The sequence below is a fragment of the Syzygium oleosum genome, unplaced genomic scaffold (assembly GCF_021117445.2).
Source record: "Syzygium oleosum isolate NSW1041296 unplaced genomic scaffold, Sole_v2.1 Sole_v2.01, whole genome shotgun sequence".
NCBI classification, from domain to species: Eukaryota; Viridiplantae; Streptophyta; class Magnoliopsida; order Myrtales; family Myrtaceae; genus Syzygium; species Syzygium oleosum.
In genome coordinates, this window is record NW_026607485.1 from 34,511,165 (window position 1) to 34,535,654 (window position 24,490).

Sequence of the window (24,490 nt, forward strand, 5' to 3'; positions counted from 1 at the left end):
ACAAGAAATATATTGTTTGATGCCACAATTCTGTAAAAGGAGCTGAAATTTGTTGCTAGTGAATTCTCCTCCACCATCACATTGAAAGGCTTTGATTCGACGATCAAAATGATTCTCTACTTGCTTTTGAAACATGACAAAGATGTCATAGAAGTCTGACTTCAATTTCATTGGATAAAGCCAACTATAACGGGAAAATTGTCCACAAAGAGGACATAGTATCCGAAATTACGAAAAGACTTGATCGGTGATGGACCCCAAATATCACAATGAATCTTCTCTAAAGGAACAAGTAGACACAGAATCGGATAAAGGAAATGGTAATGCAAGTACTCTTGGCAACTTGATGCTTCTACATATAGTTTGAGTTCTTGTAGTACGGTGAATCAATTCTTGAGTCTGCAGATGCTTCAATGTTTTAAAGTTGGTATGAGCTAATCGTCGGTGCCACACATCTTCTCCTACGTGTGTATGTCTTTGAGTGAAGAAAGCCTCGTGATTTGTGGATCCACTTGGTAAAGTCCTCTAATTTTCTTTCCGAGCATCACTGTTGTGTTGGTGCGATTGTCCTTTATATAAACCCCATTTTTATCAAAAACAAATGAACAGGGATAATCATCCGTTAGTCTTGATACTGAAAGAAGATTCTTTTTGATTTCGGGAACAATCAAGCACATCATTTAGAGGCAATGAATTAATTTCGTATGTAACACAAGCATCACCAATATATGTAATAGGTAGACATGAGCCATCCCTATCATAATCGTATCAGTCCCATTGTACTTAGATGAGTTATGAAGAATACCCGAATCTGCAGTGATGTGAGCAGTTGCACCAGTGTCTGGATACCACTCACTACCTTTAGAATCTTCAATGTGCATTGCTGCTAAGGCTGTTGGTATCTCCTCAGCCTGATATGAGTTGTCAAATCGATACCAGCAATGAAGTGCATCATGTCCTGGACGTTTACAAATTTGACATTCCAACCGAATAGTATCACACATCTTCTCATCCTGCAAATGTTTGTTAGATGTTAAACTTGGAGAGGGATATGATTTGGTATCTTGATACCTTTGTGAAGAACCAGCATATGAACGAAATCCTTGACCAGAACTAGGAAAGTTATTAAACTGCTTAAAATGTTGATTCTCCTGATTCTGATTCAAGCTACTTAGTCTGTAACTCTGATTTCTTCCAGGATATCCATAACTATGATTTCTACTGTTAAATGGACGTCCTCTGCCATAACTACGTCCTCCACGATTACTACCTCTTTGACCTCCAAAACCAAAGTTTTTTTGAGCAAGTTCTCGTCGACTCCACCTTCTGCCGAACTTCGACTTTCTTTGTCCATAGTAGGCCGATGAGGATTATACTCGACTTGAGGAATAGCTCGTAATCTTGTTTCGAATCTTTCTAATCGTGATATTACTTCATCATATTTCCCGAGGTTTTAAGCAATACATGGTGGTTCTGAAACTCTCATATTCAGATCCTAATCCCTCAAGAACACCAAACATCTTCGTTATCTCATCTACAGGCTTTCCAATAGCATTTAGCTGATCACAAATTGATTTGTATTCTCTGAGATACACAGATAATGTTCGATCCCGTTTTTGACAGGCTTGTAGTTTTCCTCGTAGTTCAAATTCTCTTGCTACAGACTTCTGTGTAAATCGATTAAGTAGAGTTTGCCATACCTCATATGAAGTTTCCAAACCAATGATCAAACTCAGAATATTCTCTGATACAGCTCCACTGATCCATGATGATACAAGTTGATCTGTTCTTATCCAATCTGTATAATCGGGATTCACAGCTTCAGCTTCATTACCTTCAACTTCAATCTGTAACGTTTGAGTAGGTGATGGAATTTCACCACTAATGAAACCAAATAGTTCTTGGCTTCGCAAGAATCTGTGAAACTGTGCTTGCCAAAGAAGAAAATTGTCGTCAGCTAGCTTGATCGTGACGAAGTTGGAGATGTTTACATGAATTGGGAAAGGATATTTCTGCGTTCTGGCTGCCATTGATGTGGCTCTGATACCATGTGAAAGCTTATGAGCAGAAAGAAAAGTGGGAACAATACGAAAAGAAACAGAGAGAAGAAACAGAGCTTTTGGACTACATCTCTCTGAATACGAAGAAGATTTTCATTATTCAGCCAGTCAACCATACATCTCTTCTGTTCTCTTATTTATACTGATACAGAGAAACCATTCAACAGCTCATCTAAAGAAACTAACAAACTAACAGACTAACAGAAACTAACAAACTAACAGACTAACAGAAACAAAATACAGTTGGTTGTTCATTCAGTTAAATGCACAAAGCAGAGTAACGGTTTTGCAGTGGAAGAGGAGTTGGACACGTGATGCTGGAGGTTCTGGAGATTTTCTTGTTGACTCCATCTTTGTTGACTTTGTCTTTGTTGACTTCATCTCTTTTCTTCTTGATTGAATCAGCAATATCGTCATTTCTGTTCTCTGTTGAAACAGAGTGACAGTTGGTCTTAACAGCAAGGAATTCCAAGTGGGCTCCTAGAACCTTCGGTTGCCGCCTCGATGCCGGCGATGCCGAATCTGTACCCCAAGCGAATGCTCCACAAAGAAGGGCAAAGTATGCAAGGGCATAACCTCTGAGCATGGCAACCATACCACCATATCGCCTCCTTCCTGCTCCGACTTGTGACCCGATATAAACCAAGAGGGTCAAGTTTCTTTGGTCAAGGACCGTACCAAGCTCATCCCACCAGAGATCCACACGAATGAAGCCCCAAAGGTAGTGTAGCTGGAGCAGTTCCCCTGCAAAAATTTTTAGTTAGCCTCAGGCAATGAAGAATTTGTTTAGTGGCTGATGCATTATTTATCCATGAAGAATTTTATGTCTTGGCCCGACTAACTATTAACTCATTCGAAAAAGTTAAATGGTCACTCGAATAGCTTCAGTTTTTACCTTTACACTTCAGATTAAAGTTGCCAAAAACCGAAAAAAAAGAAGTCAAAAGTACAAAAAAGTAAAAGTAGCTGATGCACGAGGACTGGTTACATGAAGACAGTGTACGAATTTCATACCCACAGCAAAGACTCGGAACGCCAACACCATTAGCAGAAACAATCCTTTTTATATTTGCTGCTCGACTGTCGATAAATTTGCAGCAGGGCTGGGCCAATCAGTTCCATTCATAAAAAAACTCGTTTCCATATACCCCCGGTCGCTTCCGCGGAAAAGCAGCTCACTGTTGTTGCCAAGGAGGCTGGAAGAAAATCAGCGACATCCTTCAAGACCTGAAACAGAGCAGTGAGAACATTAGCAAATGAAAATGTGGAGGTCATGTTGCTAAATCTCCTATTGTAGAAGAAGTTGTGATTAATAACGTATCCTAATTAAGTCATTTTGAGCAATTGGACCGTGAAAAATATAGGCCCAATTAATTGCAAAAGATTTCGACCCGAAAAAAAAAAAATTTAATTGCAAAAGATTAACATAATACTTAGTCGATACTATTGCAATAAATTTTTCGACATTTCAAATTTTTAAACTAAGTTGCACATCAATTTCGGAAAATCTCATTTTGATCCTTTTCCATGCTATTCGGCCGCCACGTTATGATATATGCTTTCGTTTCTGTTTCCCAGCTCGAAAATGTCCTTATATGTTTACCGTTGGATGAGAATATTTCTTCAGAAAAGTAATTTTAACTTGCACCAAATTATAAAAATGTCTAATTGCTAACTTCTTTCAATCACGTTGGATATACTTTGGGTGCAGCAAAATGAATATCGACATTATCAGCTAGTTAAAGTACTAACAAAAGCAACACATATGTCCCTGAATAAAAAATAAAGATAAGAGCAGCAATATCATTTCTTAATGAAATAACTATATTATTATTATTATTTTTTAATTATGAAACGATGCCATCACGGTTGGTTCTGCACGTGACGAAATCTCAATTATTTATATAAATATGAGGGAAATGATATAAATAGTCTCTGAATTTTTTACAATGCGGTCTTGGGAAAATTTCATTTTGGTACTTCAAGTGGAAGTGTTTTCTCAATTTGGTACCCAAAGTGGACACGGTGTCAAATAAGGGCCTGAAGTGCCCAATCAGTCTCAAATAAGGACCCGAAGTGCCTAAAAAGTCTTAAATAAGAGTCTGGGTCGCCGGCTGGCCAAAATGCCTGCCGACCGGCAAGAATGTTACTGTTCCAACACCGGAACAGTAACTTTTTTATTATTTTTTCCTTTTCCTTTTCTTTTTTTTTTCTTCTCTTCCTCCGTCGACCATAGCCGGGGCCGGCGGAGGTCGCCCGCCTCAGGCGGAGGTGGCCCTCGCTGGCGTCGAGCGAGGGCCGCCCTCACCTGGGCTGGGCGAGGTCAGCCTCGCCAATTGCCGGCGAGGTCAATCCTGGCCAGATCTAGTGAGGGCTCAGCCCCGCCGGTCGCTGGCGAGGCTCAACCTCACTAGATTTGGCCAGGCTCAACCTCGCTGTTGTTGGGCGAGGCCAACCTCGCCAGTTGCCGACGAGGTTTGACCTCGCCGGCGTCGGGAGAGGCCGGTCTTGCCATTGCAGGGCGAGACCGGCCTCCCCCGACGCCGGCAAGTTCGAGCCTCGCCAGATTTGGCGAGGCTCGACCTCGCCGTTGCTGGACGAGGCCAACCTCACCCTGCAATGGCGAGATCGGCCACGCCCAACGCTGGCGAGGTCGAGCCTTGCTAGCAACCGGCGGGGCAGAGCCCTTGCCAGATCTGGCCAGGCTCGACCTCGCCGGCAACTGGCGAGGCTGACCTCGCCCAGCCCAGGTGAGGGCGGCCCTCGCCCGACGCCGGCGAGGGCCACCTCCGCCTCGAGGCGGGCGATCCCACGGCCGGCTATGGCCAGCGGAGGAAGAAGAAAAAAAAAGAAAAGGAAAAAAAAAAAAAACAGAAAAGGGAAAAAATAATAAAAAGTTATCGTTCTGGTGCCTTAACAAAGAACATTCTTGCCGCCCGCGACCTGCACCTTTATTTGAGACTTTTTGGGCACTTTGGGTCCTTATTTGAAACTAATTGGGCACTTCAGGCCCTTATTTGACACCGTATCTACTTTAGGTACTAAATTGAGAAAACGCTTCCACTTGAGGTACCAAAATGGAATTTTCCCCGCGGTCTTTGAACCTTTAATTTCACCTAAACTTTAAATATATCATGAATATTGTCACCATTCAACACTTGACCGTAAAAAAAAACACATTATCAACCGCCATCCTCCACGACTCTCCAGTCCCTGCAAATAATTTTTCAACCATCAAATTTTAAAAAAAAATGAACATCATTTTAGCCAAGGAATTATATTATTTATTTTTGAAATTTTTTGAATATAATATATATATGTTATATGTTGACCTTACTTTTTCGTGCGTGGGACAATATTTTATATATTTCCGCACAAATTATAGTGGGTGGCCGTCCTCGCCGCTTCCGCGGGTATGTCCAGTCACTCCTGCCTTTTCTGATTCGCTTGGAAAAGCGAAAAAGGATAGGAGAGGGGTCTGAAAGTGAAGGGAGAAAAGTGCGAGAAAAAAGGGCAGAGAAAAAATTTCGCTTTTGCAAAAATTTCCTCCTCGATTTCAGCTCTCGATTGGTCGGTCTCCTAGGGCAAGAGCAAGAACCCGGTTGAAAGAGGAAGCGAGAAAGAGCAATGAGCATTCCTTTGCCCGCGAGGCACTTGCTGCCTCTCGCCGCCGCCGCCGCCGCCGCCGCCGCCGCCGCCATTGATTGTCCCTCCAGACCCTCGAGATCCTTCCACAGCGCCGCCCCGATTGCTGGGGCCGATTTGAGCGCCTACCCTCTGGGTTGCTTCAGCCCTTCTCATTCTTCTCGCGCCGGATGGCCTCGAAGGAAGAGGCCTTCGCTCTCCCGACAGACGGTAATATTCTCTCGGATTTTGAGTTTCTTTGGATGGGTGTTTTCCCGGGGGTTTTTGAGTTTCGGGTTTCGCTCGTTCGGGATGCGGGTTTTTGTGGGCTCGAGCTTGCTTTTGTGCGGCGCCGGTCCAGTCTCGGGTTTCGAAATGGGGATTTGGCTGGGGGGATGGGACTTGAATTTTGGTTTTTTGATTGGTTATGTTGATTTTGCTGGTGGTGAGTGTTGGCTCATATGCCAAAAGAGTCATTTTGAGAGCGGTTATTTGGGTGTGTTCTTTTATGTGAGGTTGTCTGTATGTTAATTGCTAGGCTGCTAGAAGAATCATCTTTGAGGGTGGTGGCTATATGGGGTGACTTGTGTTTTCGCACGGTTGAGGGGTCGAGTCACCGGAGAAGATGCTTCTTTTCGCCACCTGTCATCTCTTTACCAAGTAATAGAATCTAATGTGCTGTCATCTTTGGCGGGTTGCTCTGTGTCGAAGATTCTTTTGTGCTTGAGATGGTATAAGTCATGATTCGGTCGCACGAGGTATGCGATACGCCCATTTGTAGGATTGTGCTTCTCGATACTAGCAAATGGAAGCTCTAAGAACTTTAAAAGGAAGGACAGCATGGTTCTTGCAACTTAATTATTCGCAATGGATTCTGGTTTAGTTACTGGGTTACATATCCGTAGTTTTCAGGCAGGGGCTTCCAACTTAACCGTGTAAACTATGACGACTTTGCATTTTTTTCATTTCTTCATCCTTCGAATTTCAGCTTCTATTTGGACGTTGACTCTAGCCAACTCATGTTCTAGTAAGGGTTACTGAGATTTGATCTTTATCTTTATGAGATGTTCTTCACAGCTACCTTTTAGAAATCATTAATATCTGAGCTTATGGTCAAAAAGGGAAAAAAGAAAGAAAAAGGACTCGGTTTTATTATCATTTGCTAGATGTAAAAAGAAAAGAACGTAACGATTGCACGTAGGATTGTTCCTAAATGGCTGTAAACTTCCACATGAGCTTATGACCTTCAATTTTCTTGTATGACCAATCTTTTGGGCTGTTGGTTTTCACTAATGATTTACTAGCAGGGGCTCTGTTTTTATGTGCTGGTATAGTGGCTTTGTGGGATTATGAGAAGGGATCAAGATGTCAACAATTCAGACTTCGGAGAGGAGAGTGAAATGCGGATGCTCAGTCCCGAAGACGATGGTGGCACTCAAATTCCAACTCAAGCACAATCTTTGGTGGAAGGATCTGGTGCTGTCCTGGTATCGGAATACAAACCAGTTCCCGAAGTTGATTATTTGCAGGTCAGTGGTTTCCATATGGCAGTGCACTTGGAGTTGTAATTTTTCCTCTTTATGGCTCGCTCCTTCCTTTTCCAATATCTTTTGCTATGTGAATTATTATGTCATAGGAGCAGATGCATCTTTGGGCAGATGGCCTGTCTCCTGTAATGTGCTAATGATATCTTCGCATCAGAACCTGCTCTTTTTATTTTACTGGTCCTTTTCTTTTATTGATTCTAAAGTGGAGTGGGATTTTGTTTTTTTTTTTTTCTGGAGACTGTTGCATCTCGGGAAAATTTTTCATCCCGGTGAGAATGTTGAAATCGAAATTGGGCTGATATAAGCCGAGAGCCCAAGCTTGTCCTTTCAAGATTTATTACTAGATAAGAAGTGGCCATTGGATATCTCAATTGTGAAATTTCTTGATTTTTCTGTGCAATTATTCAGCTTTTGTTGAGAGATTTTGTGATAGTGAGTGAGATGCCACGTAGGACCAGTATTGTTGTGAAAAATCATTGGAGGAACAAAATGACCGAGCAATTTGTAGTATTCTTTTAAAATCATGTTTTTCCTGATGTGAAAAACATTGCTAGTATTTCTCCCAGTTGGAGTGTTTTTTATTTGAACAATTCAGATTCAAAAAGAAAATGGCCTAAATGATCACCATAAAAGCCTTAAGTTGCTATACTTGCTAGAAAATAATTCCCATGTGTTTCAGTGGGGGACAAAGAATTGATCTGATTTCATATCATTACATAATCACAAAGAATTAATAAGTTTTATAACCATTTGGATGGCAAGCCAGGAGCAGATGTAAAACTAAAAGGCTCTGCTCTGAGTATGAGGAATAAGAAAACCCCAATTGTTTTTTAAGGGATATATTGCTTCAGTTATTATGTTTTTTGAATGTTTTATGCTTTTATTATTCGACTTTTATTCAATGCGAAGTGTTGAACCTTTTTAATATGTGTGAATACCAAAATATGCAACTCTAGATGATATTGTTGTACTTCTCTAAAGCTTTACATGATTTTTCAAGTTTTGACTGAAAACATGATAGTATCTTTTCATTCAAGAAAATTAAATAAGTAGGCCCTAAAATTGTATGAAGAAAAAGGGGATGTGACTTAACCAAACACAAACCTTGTCCAAGTAATATCAGGAAACAATTGCCCTAATGGCTTCAACTAAGAGGTCCAAAATGACCTAAAAAAGTATGCTAATTCAAGTGACTCGCCAAATGCCCATAGACTGAAAACCCAACTTTAGAATGGAGTTAAACATTAGATTTTTGAATCATTCAATTTCATAAAGGCATGTGCTTTGCCGCGTAGATGAAGTTTTGGTTTGGTTCATGAGGAATCATCAGCCGCACTAAATTGGTTGATGAGAATCACAATTGACAGGCTAGAATTATGTCACGTGGAATTGAGATCAAGATATATAATTATCCTTCCTCGCCTCTGGATCTCCTTCTTTTTGAAGGTTAAACAATATTTTATCAACAAAGTTACTGAAGGGTTGCCGTCCCTATACAAAACGACTTCAGAAGGGGAGTCTCCCATATTCAAATAAGTAGGAACTAACAATCATTTCTATCATTTATACTAAGCTACAAGTTCGATATTGAACTTTCCCACCATACCAAATGTAAGAAGCATATGACCACATATCTCGAAGAGAGTCTCAAGATAATTCTTCCTGAAAACCTTTCTTGTTTCTTTCTTTCTTTCCAAATGAGCCAAAATTAGGAGAGAAATTATCTTGATTGTTTCTTCTTTCCTGAGCAAGAGTAGATAGTTTCCTAGGCCCAAATTTCGGCTTGTACTGTTCATCTTGCACCATTCTTCCTCTGTATCTCTTCACTTATGATATTGTTGCACTGTTCCTATCTTTCATTCTTTCTTTTATCTCCATCTTGGTTTCCTTCTCTTCTTGGCCAACTTTTTTTCTCTCTACTTTCCTTTTGAGATATGTCTCAATAACACGGTGACGATTTCTTGTTTGATTCAGATATAAGATTTTTTTAGTTCAAATTGTGTAGATTATATCTGCACTATCTTAAATGTACCGTGTGCTTGGCACCCTGTCCACCCCATTTCCTACTTTTTGTGGCCTGGAGGTCAAAGCACCATTTATGACAATGGAATCTTAGTGGCTTGAATCAACAGGAGACGGTCTGTAGTGTTAGTGGGCCACTGGAGGTCATCAGGTTTGTTAGGAAATGATGTTAGTTCCATTTTAAGCACTCTTGGTCTCGGAGGATTTAACATATTCTTAAACATAAGTGCATGCATACATCAATAAATATCTTTATATATCTCTCTATATGTATATACATGCCTATTACTCAAAACAACTCCTTAAATGTTTTGAATTTATGCTGCTTTATGGAGTAGTCTTTTAAATTTAAAAGAAAAGTAAGTTTATGCTTTTTTCCATTGTTTCAAAAGCGGAATTGAGAACATCTTCAATTAACATATTGGAACTTTGAGGCACAGTCTATAGAGATCAAATCCAGTTTCCTAGCATCAAAAGAGATGTGTGGTTGCTAAAGTTTGTTGGGAAATAACTAGGAAGTGTTTTGAGTACACCGCCTAGGGTCATCCAAAATTCAGTACTCATGTAGGTCAGAACATATGTTCCCTGGTCACTTCTACCTACTTTAAGTGATCGCAAGGGCCAAGGTACTATGCCCTTGTTCACTAGTTCCTGACGTAGCTTTATTTGCATGATTCTATTTCTAGGCATGAGTCTCTGATTGTGGTGTTTGCTTCGTTTTGTGACAAATTCTTGACCTAATTAGAAGTCCTATAGTTGAGGCTTGACATCTAGAATTTGAATTTTTGCTACTAAATTTCCTCTGACTCTAGCTCCTATGTTTTTGTTTTTGTCCTTTCAAACTTATTTAATACATTCTTAAAGCAATTTAATTACTGGTATTCGGAATTCATTGCGAATTGATTCTCATCTTTGGCAAGGACTGATGGGAAGAGTTTTGTGGTGGTAACTTAGACGACAGAACCAGTGTGTTCGTTGATGGACTCACTCGAATTATGCTCACTTGCATGAACTGATATACATACTATTCCATTGCATACTTCCTTGCTCTTTGACTGAGTTATTCTACTGCAAGTACTTGCATTATCGACTCTCTCTTATTCCTATGTTATTGAACTCACTAAAAGGATTCATTTTTGCAGGAGTTATTGGCCATTCAACAGCAAGGCCCTCGAGCTATTGGCTTCTTTGGGACAAGAAACATGGGATTCATGCATCAGGAACTAATTGAGATTCTCAGCTATGCAATGGTTATAACTGTAAGATGCTATGAATGTGATAAGAATCATCTTATATTGCATTTGATTACTGACATCTAGCGAAGTTGTATCTCTATCGTTTATGAGGCAGATACCCTATACTATAGCTTGACCTTTGTGACTTTAGTTTGAGGATTATAGTTAGCTATGGTATGCCAGCACCAAATATCCACTTTCACTTCTTAGATGAGGTCTTTTTTCTTGAGAGTACTACTTTCCCTTGTAGAAAAATCACATATATACATCGGGGGCATCCGGGACTAATGCAGCCGTCATTAGAGGTGCTTTAAGAGCAGAAAAGCCAGAGCTGTTGACAGTAATCTTACCTCAGAGTTTGAAAAAGCAGCCTCCAGAGAGCCAGGAATTATTGTCTAAAGTAAGCTGCCTCCCTTTTTCAGTTATTCTGTAGTTCTGAGTTCTATTATTTTTGTGCCTGGTAGAATCATGCTTCTTTAGCCAATACGTGTATGTTGGGATGAGCATTTTTTTTTTCATTCTAGCTTCTTTCTTGTTGTGTACCCCTGGTTCGTCCTACACACTCATTGATCAATCTAAGACTGTCATATGTATGTTCCTTGAACTACAGTGTATCAAAGAGTAGCATATACTTGTTATGGGGTAATATCTTCTGGTGGTTAACCATGGAGAAAACTAAGGGACAAATTGTAAATGTAGCACTTATAACAGCGAAGCTCATTTCTTGAGATTTACCTTATGCAGAATTATAAGGAGGCTGATTAGAATCACAACAAAACCTGCAGTTCTAAGAGAGCAAGTTTAACCTCTTTCTGGTTCCCTACAATATGTTGTTATTTTCTAAAAACAAATTTGTGAAGCTGTGTGGTGCTTGCAGCATGTTGGCAAAAAATGTTGTACATGCTCATGGTATCAGGAATATGTAGTTCATTACAACGGAGTATTTTGTGTAAGTTCAGTTGTGTGAAATTAAATTAAAATTCCGTTCACAGTTGATGTCAATTGCCGAAAGCTAAATGAGCTTGAACTGTGCATATATTGGATCTAGTTAAAATAGATAGCTTTAGTGTGGGTGAAGAAGTTTTCACAGTCTACTTAATCTCACAGGTGCAGAATGTGATAGAGAAGCCTTATAATGACCATCTACCTTTAATAGAAGCAAGCAGGTATGTATTGCTTCATGTATTGCTTCATGTATTGCTTCCTGTGCTCATCTTTTATAGCCTTTCTCTCTCTTGCTTTCACTGTTTGATGCGACAGCTTCATGGATTGTATGACCCCATAAAAGCAGTTGGTAATGCTTCTACCCAAGTTGTGCAATCTACAATATCGGATGCTTTAACTTGTTTCGCTCAATGGTATCTACAGTGTCTTCCTGTAGTACTTACAGTAGCCGGCCTCATTATGTATTTCCATATTTTGTCAAGATATTGTGCTATAGGGTAGCGAAGGGTATTGGTAGAGTTGATATGAATTATCTGTTAAAACACTGATTGAGAATGTCGGTACTATGGCGTAGGGGACTCGGTGGGGGATGGATGGAATTTAGTAAGCAATTGGATCAAACTCTTGTAATACTGAGTTTAGAGTATGTATTGTAGTATATGTTCAAAATAGAGCAGCTGGCAGACTTATCAAGAACAGAATTTGCGTTGTCAGCTCTGAAGGCTAGGGCATAGGAGTTTGAAATTTCACTGCCTCATCTAACCAAATGTTCCTTGCTTATGTAAAATTTTACGTGGTTAATCAACATTATACATATATTTAGTCGATAGAAATGCGTGTTAACTTTTCAGGCGGGCTGCATGGATCTCGTTTTGGATCTGTATGCTTGCTTGATAAATCAAACCCTTCTGAATGAATTCAATTAGAAGAACTTCGCACAACTTCGGTAGATTCAGAGACTCGAGGAACTTGTTCAGCTTTTTCTACGGGTTCAGAATACTTTAATGTTGCTAACTGGATATACATACACGTATTTCATCTGCAGGCTGTGTAATATGGACATAATCTCACATGTACAGCAAGTTATTTGCTTTGCGTTCCATGACAGCAAGTTGCTCATGGAAACATGCCAGGAGGCCAAGAATCTCCGGAAGATAGTGACGTTATTTTACCTGGATTAGCAGAATCTATTCATGTCCAATGTATTTTTTTGTCATGATGGGTAGGGAGAACATGCCGCATCGGGAAAGGACGATGTTGCTTATGGTGGGTGCGTTAGGAGGAGACAGATCTGTTGACATTTGAAAACTTGTAATATCTTAGAGGGCCAATTCGCTCCTCTCTTTTATTTAAGAATAAAGTCAAGTATAGGAATGAAGCATGTTTATTTTCGTCTAGCGAAGTTGTTATAACGAGAGATTTGTTTCTGTGATTAGTGATATGCAAATGATCGGAGAATGGAGGAGACCGACCGTTAGGAATGTTAAGATTGTATATTCGTTGAAAGATTACTGCTAATCTAGGAGTTTGAGACTTAAGATCTCCCTGCTCGTCTGTTCTTTTAATCTTCCTTGATTATTATCCAATAGGTGTAACGATATCGAGACATGTATATCTTCAAAGGAACGGTCAAGCTTGCTGTATGGGTTTTAGGATCTAAGTAGATGCGACAAATGGGTAGGTATTGATTTGCAATCGGGTGATTTTAAGTATGTTCATCTTAGATTTGATGCTGTGATGTCGGGTTCGAGTACCCGTGAGTGCTCCGACCGGATAGCATTGAGATTTTCACGTATTACTGGTATTACTTAAGCTAGATTAGCTCGTGTTCATGTGGGTTTGCATCCTGAATCGTGGGTTATCAGTATACTGACATTCCTTGTCTCTGAAGATAAGATGTGAGTTATTAGAGTATTACTTGGAATTCTCAATCTGTATAGAAATTACAATTATATGATGCAGAGAATTTTTAAAGCTAAATAATATAATTAAATTCTAGGAAAATGGAAAACAAAATCAAGTTTCTTGATGCGAAAATTTAACCCATGATCCGTTTGAAATCGGTATCAACATTGAATTTAAAGTTCAGCAATCTATGAATGATAAGGTAAACATTGTGAAATCATTTACTTGCATAGACAATATGTAAAGAGGCGATTTAACGCTATATTAAATTAGGAGATTTGGAAGATAATTGGAATCTAAATTAAATTAATTTAAAATAAAATAAACTTCTGAAAACAACTGAAGCTAAAATGGAGGGAGAGCTAAATCTCTCTCGGGCCCATTTGGTCAATAGTTAATTACGACATTTTTAACAACTGGGTAAGGTTGAGAATTTACGAGAATCAATGGAAATAAAACTTTAAGGGACGTACGACAGCGAATGGAATAAGTCTTTAAGGATTAGGCAAAGTACACGGATTTATCCTCAATTAAATGGAAAGACGACCCAAATTTGATACTTTCTCAAAAGGGTCAACGAAATTTCACTCTACATTACCTAATTCATTAATTACCAGCACTTTATATTCACCCCCGTGCTTGGTATATAAGAGGACAGTCATTAGAGACGACATATATACAAAGAAGCCCTTTGAGGATCACAGCTAGATGGCAACTTCTCAGCAGCATGCTTCATCCTCCTAGCTCTAGTTGTAATTTCAGGTTGACTTACTCTTTTTACTCTCTTCATACATTTGCCAATTCTCAAGTTGCACCGAATTCTCATCATTAATTTTTTATTTGTGGACTTTTTTCTCCTAATTTTATTCTGTGATGATGTCTGTAGCCGTCTTAGTTTGATTATGTTCATATGAATCACGATGTAATTAGATATTTTGTAATATTTCTCTCTACTTCCGACTATTGTACGTGCGAAGAAAATAATGTATTTAAATATTTATATGCGTATCAAGACTTCAAAAAATTTTCCCTATAATTTTCATCTTCTTCTTCGGCCAAACTGTTCAAATGTGTCTGAGAAAGAGAAGACCCGTTCCGTTATATTTTGGTGCATTCAATGTCCAAAAATCCCATTTCCGTCAATTTTCAAATTTCTTGACAAAAACTCTTGGATTCTCATTTGGAAAAGAAGAAGACCCACCCCGTTATATTTGGTGCATTTCGATGTCCATAAGTCTATCTTAAGTAATAATAGCTAGATGGATTGGAACGATAACCCCTTTTCTCATCAACTTGAGTCTGCTACGTACTACCCCGGAGAAGTGCGCAGATGCGTAACCTTGACCTTCTTAACATCTTCCATTTCAAGCCTGAGATCCGTAGGATCATGACGAAAGCTCGAAGCGCGACGACATCGACCGACCGACGCTGTTTGTGCTCGTTTTCACCCCCTACATGTGTTTCAGGCGAACTAATGGTGGTCCCGAGCGTGGCGGAGGAAATCTGCATAGAGCTCTTGCCGTGGGAAGAGAACAACTGCCAGAACGAGAAGGACCGTGTCGCGTCGCCAGAGTGCTCGAGGAATTGCGAGCAGCGACACCCGAATTACCGCACCGTCTTCTGCAACAAAGATCTCCCCAAGGCCTGCCTCTGTTGGTATCCATGTTGATGTAGATATCACGGTTTTTTATTCAAGTTTCGATCGTGAACTGAATTATCGAGCTTGATCGCCGCATGGACATTTTGTACGCGCTTCGATTCGGTTGATCCATAAAGATCTTTCTTCATGGGATTGCTGTTCCTTTTCTCGCATGCAAAGCGACGGCGTTTGCTCTCCCATCATGTGCTGCAACCGAAAAAATTTAGATGAAAAATTGAGGTTCTTTCTATATAAACCCTGTTTTTTTTTTTTTATATTTTATATTTTATAGCTATGGTCTCTTACTTACCCTCTGGATTGATACTAGGATCAACAAGATACTCTTGATTTAATTTGACGATTGTCTATATTGACTAATGTAATTACTGGCGTAATTGGGTTTAGCACATGGAAGTAGTGTGGTCTGAACATTCATGTGTGGGGTTTATTTGTGGGAAAAGTATCAAAAAAGTCATAAACCCATTGCATTTGTGTCAATTTAGTCATAACCTTTTTTTGGTCTGAACATTCATGTCGTGGTGTTCGACCTCGCGGCCTCTGGCCCATGGCCGGCGAGGTTCAACCCTCGCCAGAGGCCATGAGGCCGCCCTTGCGGCCATCCGACGAGGTTGAAGGCCGTGACCTCGTGGCCTCTGGCGAGGTCGTGCCTCGCCTAGCCGTTGGTGAGGGACCTCGCCGGTCTTGGCCTCCAGCCAGTTCCTTTATCGGAGGAAGAATAAAGGGAAAGAAAGAAAAAAGAAAGAGAAAGAAATGAAAAAAAATAAAAATAAAATAAAAATAAAAAAATTCGAAAAGTATTAAAATATTATTAAAAGTTGCCTACGTCATCACTGGCGTTGCCACGTAAGCCGGCCGGCGTCCACATCAGCAATATTTAGCCAAAATTAGTCGGAAGGACTGAAATAGCACAAAAACAAAAGGTTAAGGACTGAATTGGTACAAAAAAATGTTTATAACTAAATTGGTACAAATGTAATAGGTTTATGACTTTTTTAACACTTTTCCCGTTTGTTTGCTAACAGTTGTTTGCTAGTAATTTAAGTTAAACATACTTATATATAATTTCAAGTATAAATTCTTGTTGGGACTTGGAAAGCTTTTGAAAAGCGGGATTAATAAACTGATATATAATAGGTTTATGACTGCTTAATCAATGTACTTTTCTTTTTACACATCCCAGATCCATCACCAAGATGCGGGGAGTTTATTTTTATCAAGTAAAACTAATAATCCATATTAACGGTGATAGATGTGGGATGCGTGAAAAAAAAAGGGTTGCGCAGATTGTGTACTTAGTATATATTAGGGTTAATACTACGAAAAACCTCAAACTCGTATACCTATGACAATCCTTAACTAATTTTTTGACCTTCAAAAACTCCAAACTGGTATACTTGTGACAAATTTACCCCAATTTTTTTTTTACTACTAAAAATCCAAAACTGGTACATTTATGACAAATTTACCCTCCGTTAAATTGAATTAATACCACGAAAAATCATAAACCGGTACACCTGTGACAATTGGAGGGTAAAACCATAAACTGATATATCCGTCCATTGTCATGTATCATCCCAACTAAAAAAATTGCCACGTGTCATCCCAACTAAAAAATTTGACGGTAAAATTTAACGGAAATTAACGGTGGGTAAAATTATCACAAGTTTACCAGTTTGGGAATTTTTGGAGTCAAAATATTAGTTTAGGGTAAATTTATCACAGGTGTACCAATTTGGGATTTTTCGTGGTATTAACTCTATTTATTAATTGAATCGTGTTTTATATTGGCTATGCAATTATAAACGAAGCTCGGTCGGAGGAGGGACTATGACACATGCACTCGCAAAGAAAAATCGCTTTTGATTAGAAGTTTAGGGATGATGTGTTTGTTTCAAGGAAAGTTAAACTTTTGCAATACATTTTCTTAAAATTATCGCTTGTCCGTCTTGCAAAAAGTGAACTAAATAAAGTATTTCACTGTAGCTAGATGAAATGTAAATGAGCCGTGTGTTCATCTCCGCAAAGGATTTATCACAATATATAGCTAGGTTGCATGGGGATTTACTCTTGTAATAATAACAAAGCCGGTTATATTATCACAATCTTAATTGTTAGAATTTTTAAATATTAAGTCATGTCTTCATCTAACAGTTTAAACTTTTAGAATAGTATGCAGTATTCCCATAAAATTTCACATTAATTAGTAGGATTGAGTTCCACAAGAGAAACGAGCATATCGACAAAGATTGTCATTTTTTTCAGCCAAATTTTGAGCATTATCGATACTTCTACAGAAACTAAGTGACTGCTTTTACAATTATCATAATGGAGATTTGTACTTGTAATAACAAAGTAATTCATTAAGTCCAACGGGATTTTCGGCTAACATTGCAACATTTGATGCATACACAGCCATGTTAAAAATTTGTTTTACATAAAATCGGTTTAAATAAACTTTCTGTGCCTCGTTACTCGGAAACAGATTAAACTTTTTCGAAATCGATTTATTCACAATCTTAACCCAAGACAGCTCGCGCAAAAAAAACTCCACACAGATCTGTGTCCAAAATTGAAATTATCTTATGATTTTTCAGTTCATGCATAGCTAGTGTAAATTAAGCGTAGTTTGGACAAATTGAATGTAACTTTTGACAGTTATTCTTTGAAGCAAAAGTAAACTTTTCCAGTAATCAGATCATATACAACGGATCGTGTATGTAGTGAGCTATCATCGATGTTTCCCCTAGCGAAATTAATTAGCTGGTAAAAGAACTTAGGTTAATACCACGAAAAACCCCGAACCGGTACACTTGTGACAGATTTACCCCAAACTATTTTTTTGACCATAAAAAACCCCAAACCGTACATCTCGTGACAATTTTACCCTGAACTATTTTTTGACCACCAAAAACCCAAACCGGTACACTGACAATTTTACCCCGAACTATTTTTTGACCACCAAAAATCCCAAACTGGTACACTGTGACAATTTTACCTCGAACTATTTTTTGACCACCAAAATCCCAAACTGTACACGCGTGATAATTTTACCCCGAACTAATTTTTTAATATTATTATTTTTATTTTTCGAATTTTTTAGTTTTCTTTTCTTTTTTTTTTCCTTTCCTTTTCTTTTTTTTTTTCCTTCATCTTCATTGGACCAACAATGGATTGTTATATTGTAATTGATACCACAATAACGTGACACGTAACATAAATGCTACATTTTGACCCAAAAAAAAAACATAAACGCTAAATGAAAGACTTTCTTTTATATGCATGAATTTTCATGCCAACCACTTTTTTCTACATTTAAATGCTCTCATGAAAAAGGTATTATATTGTTGTCGTGTCTTTCTTATTTTTGGGTGTTGGGATTTTGGTGGTCAAAAAATAACGGGGTTTTTTGGTCAAAAATAAAAATTTCAGTTATTTTTGTATTAACAAGAACTCATAACGTTTGGGGTCAAACTTCAGATGAACCAATTTCTACTCCCACGCTAACAGGACATTAAAAAAAGACAGTTACTAGAACTTTAAAAGCAAGACAAAATCCATGCTTGCCACAGAATGAACACGCGCATGCACTTTTGTACAAAGACACACATATCAACAGGCGGGGAGAGCATTCAATCACTCAATAGGATTTGAATACAACGTCAGCACCTACAAAAATGAGCAGGAGGGATGGTAAAGAATGGTAAGATGGGCTAGATGCCGAAGAAGACGGGTCCAGGACAGGCCGGATACCGGGAGTTCTTGATGGGCCCACCGCCGGCGTCGCATCCGATGTCGTGTCGGGTTCAGGCGCTAGTGCTGGTGGTGATCCTGTCACTGCTTTGGAAGCCGCTTGAAAGACTAAAAAAGGCTCCATTAGGTGAGAAGATCAACTAGCTCGATCCATTCCATAACCATGCCAATGTTTCCATTGCAAAATTGCTTTTGCAAATTTGACTTTTTGCATGCTTATGACACTACTCCATTTATAGCGTTGAATTTCAGATGGGTGGGTGAACACAAAGTAGAATTATTTGTAATACATGATTTCCCGATTTTCTTGGTGGTTGTAAGGTCACGGGTCTTGACGGGGGTGTCCAATTGACTCAGTTAATCTGATGTGAATTTAGTCATTATAAATCCATGAAATATCGATAAAGTAGGATTGTGAAAAAACAAAGTTTTATTCTTTCTCCACTAGAAAATGAGTAAAAATGATTGGGTATGATCTATCAAGAACAGAACCTGCGTTGTCAGCTCTGAAGGCTAGGGCATAGGAGTTTGAAATTTCATTGCCTCATTTAATCCAAATGTTCTTTGCTTATGTAAGATTTTATATGGTCAATCAACATTATACTTATGGTTAGTCGATAGAAATGCCTGTTAGCCTTTCAGTCGGGCTGCATGGATCTCTTCTTGGATCTGGATGCTTGCTTGATAAATCCAACCCTTTTGAATCGAATTCTATTAAGATGAACTTCGCACAAACTTCGGAATTCTCAATATGTATAGAAATTACGATTATATGATGTAGAGAATTTTTAAACAAATTAATATAATTAAATTCTAGGAAGATGGAAAACAAAATCAAAATGCGCAATGCGAAAAATTAACCCATGATCAGTTTGAAACCGGTATCAATATTGGACTTAAAATGTTTAGCAATCTATAAATTAAAAAGTGAACATTGTGAAATCATTTACTTGCATAGACAAAAAGTAAAGATGCGATTTAGTGCTATATCAAATGAGGACATCTCAACGATACAGTTATACAATTCAATTCAAATCTAAATTAAATTAATTTAAAATAAATTAAACTTCTGAAAACAATTGAAGCAAAATGGAGCTAGAGTTAAATCTCTTTTGGCCCCAGTTGGTCAATCGGAATAGGCCGCAATCGCTAAAATGTCCCGCAAAACTTGTATTTCGTCAATTACGACATTTTCTGCAACCAAAGGAAGTGATATTTTACGAGAATGAATGGAAACAAATCTTTAATTATGAGGCAAGGTACCCGAATTTATGGTCAATTAGATGGACAGACAAACCCGAAATTAACACTTTCTCAAAAGGGTTAAAGAAATCTGATTCTAAATTATCTAAATCCTTAATTACCAGCACTTAATTTCATCCCCTTGCTTGGTATATAAGAGGGCGGTCATTGGAGACAATACATATACAAAGAAGCCCTTTGTGGAACACAGCAAGATGGGCAAGTTCTCAGCAGCATGCTTCATCCTCCTAGCTCTAGTTGTAATTGCAGGTTGACTTCCTCTTTTCACTCTCTTCACATATTTGTCAATTCTCAAGTTGCACCGAATTCTCATTGTTAATTTTCTTATTTGTGGACCTTTTTCTCCTAATTTTATTCTGTGATGCTGTCTGTAGCCGCCTTAATTTGATTATGTTTATATGAATCGTGATGTAGTTAGATATTTTATAATGTTTCTTTCTACTTCTAACTATTGTGGATAGTCAGTTTTATTGTACCTGTGAAGATAATAATGTAATTAAACGTTTTTATGCATATTGAGATTTTAAGAGGTTTTCCTTTAATCTTCATTTTCTTTGGCAAAACTGTTAAAATTTATTTGAAAAAGAGAAGACTCGTTCCCTTAAACTTTAGTGTATCCAATGTCCAAAAACCTTTGACCCAAAAAAAAAATAATTGTCGAAAAATCCATTTCCCTTAAATTTTCAATTTCTTGACAAAATCCCATAAATTTTCATCCGAAAAAGAAAAGACTTGTTCTGCTATATTTGGTGTATTTTGATGTCCCAAAGTCTATTTCATTATGACATCTAGATAGATGCACAGATGATTGTTTATATTTCTAGGATATTTTCTATATCCCGGATTGTGCATTTTCTTTATTATCCCTAGAACATATTCTAAATGTCTCTAACAATAGATTGGAACGATAAACTTTTCCGTCTATCACTTGAGTAACCCTCGGAGAACTATGCAATACTTAACCTTCATCTTAATAACTTCCATTCAAGCCTGAAATCCATAGGATCATAACGAAAGAGCTGTTTGTGTTTGTTTTACCCCTCTGTGTTTCAGGAGAAATAATGGTGGTCCCGAGCGTGGCGAAGCAAGGCTGCCTGGAAGGCTTGCCGTGGGTGCGTTACTTCTGTGAGGACGGGAACCCGTCGCGAGCATGCTGGGGGAATTGCACTCAGCGACACCCCAACCTCATCACCGCCTTCTGCGGAGGCAGCCAGTACGCCCAGTCCTGCATGTGTGAATATAAATGTTGATGCAAATAACATGGTTTTTATTCAAATTTCTGCGGGAATTGAATTAATAAACTTGATTACTGCATCCTTCATTGGGGACATTGTATCGGCTTCGATTTGGTTGATCAATGGCATCTTTTCCCATATGATTGATATTCCTTTTCTCGAATACAAAGGAACGCATTTGCTTTCCCATCTCTTTGAACTAAGTCGTAGAACCGCGGGATGCACCGGGTGAATTAAGCTCTAGATTCTACAAGCATGATGTGCACATATTCTGTTAATGCATGAAACCGATACACTGGAAAGCTCGCAAGCTGGACGCAAAATCCTATTCTTCTTCTTGTCGTGTAAATATTAGTCTTTCAGCTGAGTGATGTGAGGTTTCTTTTGTTAAATGCCCGTGCGCAAAACTTTGGTGGTCGAATTAACCGAAGAAAATGTTTACTTCATTTCGTTTCTTGCTGATCATCTTCTAATTGAAGAGCTTTGCTTTACTGTTTGTGGTATTTTTCTGAGGTTTGGTACATGGCATTATGGAGGGGTCAGGAACTATTTTGAAAGCTCCTATGGATGTCTGAAATATTTAGGTTTCACTGAGGGTAATACATGGAGCCTGGAGGAACCATGAAACTAGAATATCTTAATTACTACAATGAAAACCTCTTCCCCGTTTAATGGTTTCTCTGTGGCGACATGTTCTTGTCATTGCTAGTTAGTCGATCCTGGTAGGCGATTCTTGTTCATTTCGCTGCTGGAATTACTTGATCGTTGATTGTGCAAATGCTGTTACCTGGTCACCAGCTTGTCCAAAGGACTATTTGCGAATAGTTAGTGAGCATGAGGAGACAATGTGCTTGTGAAACTTGTGATTGTAACCCAACACAAGGCCCAACACAATGCTTGAAGTACCTGGATAAATACTTATCAGAACATATATACATATGTTTGATGGAAAAGAAAACTGGTTTCTTTGTCCTTGGTTTTATTCCCCATTCACTCGTGCTCTATTGAATAATGCGTTTCTCTGATCCATCAGTGACGGAAGGAGCTCATACACCATTCGTGTAGCTTTGTCGACATGTTTTTCAGATTTTGAAAGACAATAAGCGATAAGAATATGACATCGAAAGTTTGAAGCGTACTTTATGTAATGTTGATTCTTGTTTTCTGTAAAGACTAACCTGTGTTGATAATTTCATCGAAACTCATGAAAATTTATTTTTTGCATCGATATGGAGACATTACACACGCTACAACCAAAGTATGATGCAAATCTGATCAATAAAATATTTTTAATAGGATTGATCAATTCCTTGTCTTGAGTACAAAGGATTTCATTACATCATTTGCTCTCTTTTGGGGAAACAAAATATGCTGGCAAAGTTCCTCACTGCTTTGATCAAGGTAGCTTAATGTTCAGTTTATCTGCAAAAGAATAATCATGGATGAGAATTGGCAAGTTTTCTTTTTTTTAAAAAGAACCATATTATATCAAAGATGTTAATGTAAAAACATTAAAGGAATATTGTATATCAGATACGTGCAACGTACCGGCAACTTCCTTGGCCGTGCAATCACCATCGCACTTCATCTCGCAGAAGGTTGAGCCATTGCCATCGGCTTTGCACTCGCTCTCGCATGTGTTGAAGCATGCCTTGAACTTCTCGTCGGTGGCTGCTACCACCGTGTGGATGTTCAACGCCGCAGCAACGACGCAGCACATGAGGAACACTGTGACGAGCTTGTTGGCCATTTTGCTTGTTTATTTAGTTAGTTTGCAAAAGGAAACGGTGCACCAGTTTCTGGGTTTCCCTGGCTTAAGAGAGGTCACAAATGATGTTTTTATATAGATGGAGAGTGACCTTATTTCAAGCGCTTGAGTCCCTAAAAAGTGGGAAGACCAGTGGACGACTTTCCGTTTGCTTTTAGTCGCATCTCTTGAGCATCGCTAAACTTGCGGTTAAATCAATGGACAGGCGCTAGAATCTCCGTCGCTAAACTTGATGTTGGCTGGTCATTTTTAATATACTCATTGCTTATGCTAAATTAAGCCAAAGATGACAAAGTCAACTGCCTCCCTCACCCCATCTCAATTTAATCCAAAAAAACAAAAAGACAAAGAAAGAAAAAATATCAAAGTGATAATACCACGAAAAATTTCAAATTGGTACATCTGTGACAAATTCACCCCAAACTAATACTTTGATCACCAAAAATCCCAAACTGGTACACTCTTGACAAATTTAACTCAAACTAAGTTTTTGACCACCGAAAATCACAAACTGGTATATTTGTGACACATTTACCCTCTATTAGTTTCCGTTAAATTGGATTAAATTACGAAAAACCACAAAATTAGTACACATATGACAAACAGATGGTAAAATCTCAAACTAGTACACCCGTGAACTGCCACGAGCCATCAAACTTAGTAATTTGACAGTAAAATTTAACGGAAATAAACGGAGAGTAAATTTATCACATGTGTACTAGTTTAGGGTTTTTGGTGATCAAAAAATTAGTTTGGGATAAATTTGTCACATGTGTGCTAGTTTTAGATTTTTGGTGGTAATGACCCAAAAAAGAACTACACCAATATCATAATTCATATGCTGGAACGGAAGAAAGTTCAACGGAAAATTGAGTTTCTTTCTCCATAAACCATCTGTTTTTTATGGTTATATTCGCTTGCTTTCTTCTGCATTGAAACTAGGATCAACAAGATACTCTTGGTTTAATTTGAAGATTGCCTATATTGACTATGTGATTAACCGTGTAATTCCGTTTAGTGCATGGAAGAAGTGTGGTCTAAAAATTTATGAGTGGGGTTTGTTTGCTAACAGTTGTTTACATTGAAATTAGGCTAATATACTTTTATATAACTTCAAGTATAAAATTTTGTTGGACTTGAAAAGCTTTTAAAAAGAGGGATTAATAGTAACTGCCTAATCTGTGTACATTTTTTTTTTACACATCCATCCCCTAGATGTGAGTAGTTTAATTTTAGGGAGTAAACTAATAACTCATATCAATGGTGATGGACGTGGAATGTGTAGAAAATAAAGGGTTACACAAATTGTGTGTACTTGATATTTACTAATTGAATTGAGTTTTATATTAGCTATGCAACTATGATGCGACGAAGCTCGGTCAGAGTAGGGACTTTGATACAGGTACTCGATGTAATTGAGGGTCATGAAAAAAATCACTTTTAATTATAAGCTCAGAGAGGGTGTTATTGTTTCAT

General features: G+C 38.4%; 2 protein-coding genes across 2 annotated transcripts; one reads left to right on the top strand and one right to left on the bottom strand.

Annotated features, from left to right (window-relative positions):
* The first annotated feature begins 5,654 nt into the window (after positions 1–5,654).
* Positions 5,655–12,830, top strand: LOC115681868 (uncharacterized). The gene is made up of 6 exons (XM_030605966.2): positions 5,655–5,915; positions 7,019–7,213; positions 10,396–10,512; positions 10,739–10,888; positions 11,596–11,654; positions 12,479–12,830. The coding sequence occupies exons 1-6, from the start codon at positions 5,688–5,690 to the stop codon at positions 12,612–12,614; spliced, it is 885 nt and encodes a 294-aa protein (XP_030461826.2). The 5' UTR covers positions 5,655–5,687; the 3' UTR covers positions 12,615–12,830.
* A 9,688-nt stretch (positions 12,831–22,518) lies between these two features.
* Positions 22,519–23,085, bottom strand: LOC130140959 (major pollen allergen Ole e 6-like). Its single transcript, XM_056321479.1, has 2 exons — positions 22,795–23,085; positions 22,519–22,668 (listed from the first exon to the last, which is right to left on the bottom strand). Exons 1-2 carry the CDS (start codon positions 22,994–22,996, stop codon positions 22,643–22,645), a joined length of 228 nt encoding a protein of 75 aa, XP_056177454.1. The 5' UTR covers positions 22,997–23,085; the 3' UTR covers positions 22,519–22,642.
* Between the last annotated feature and the right edge of the window lie 1,405 nt (positions 23,086–24,490).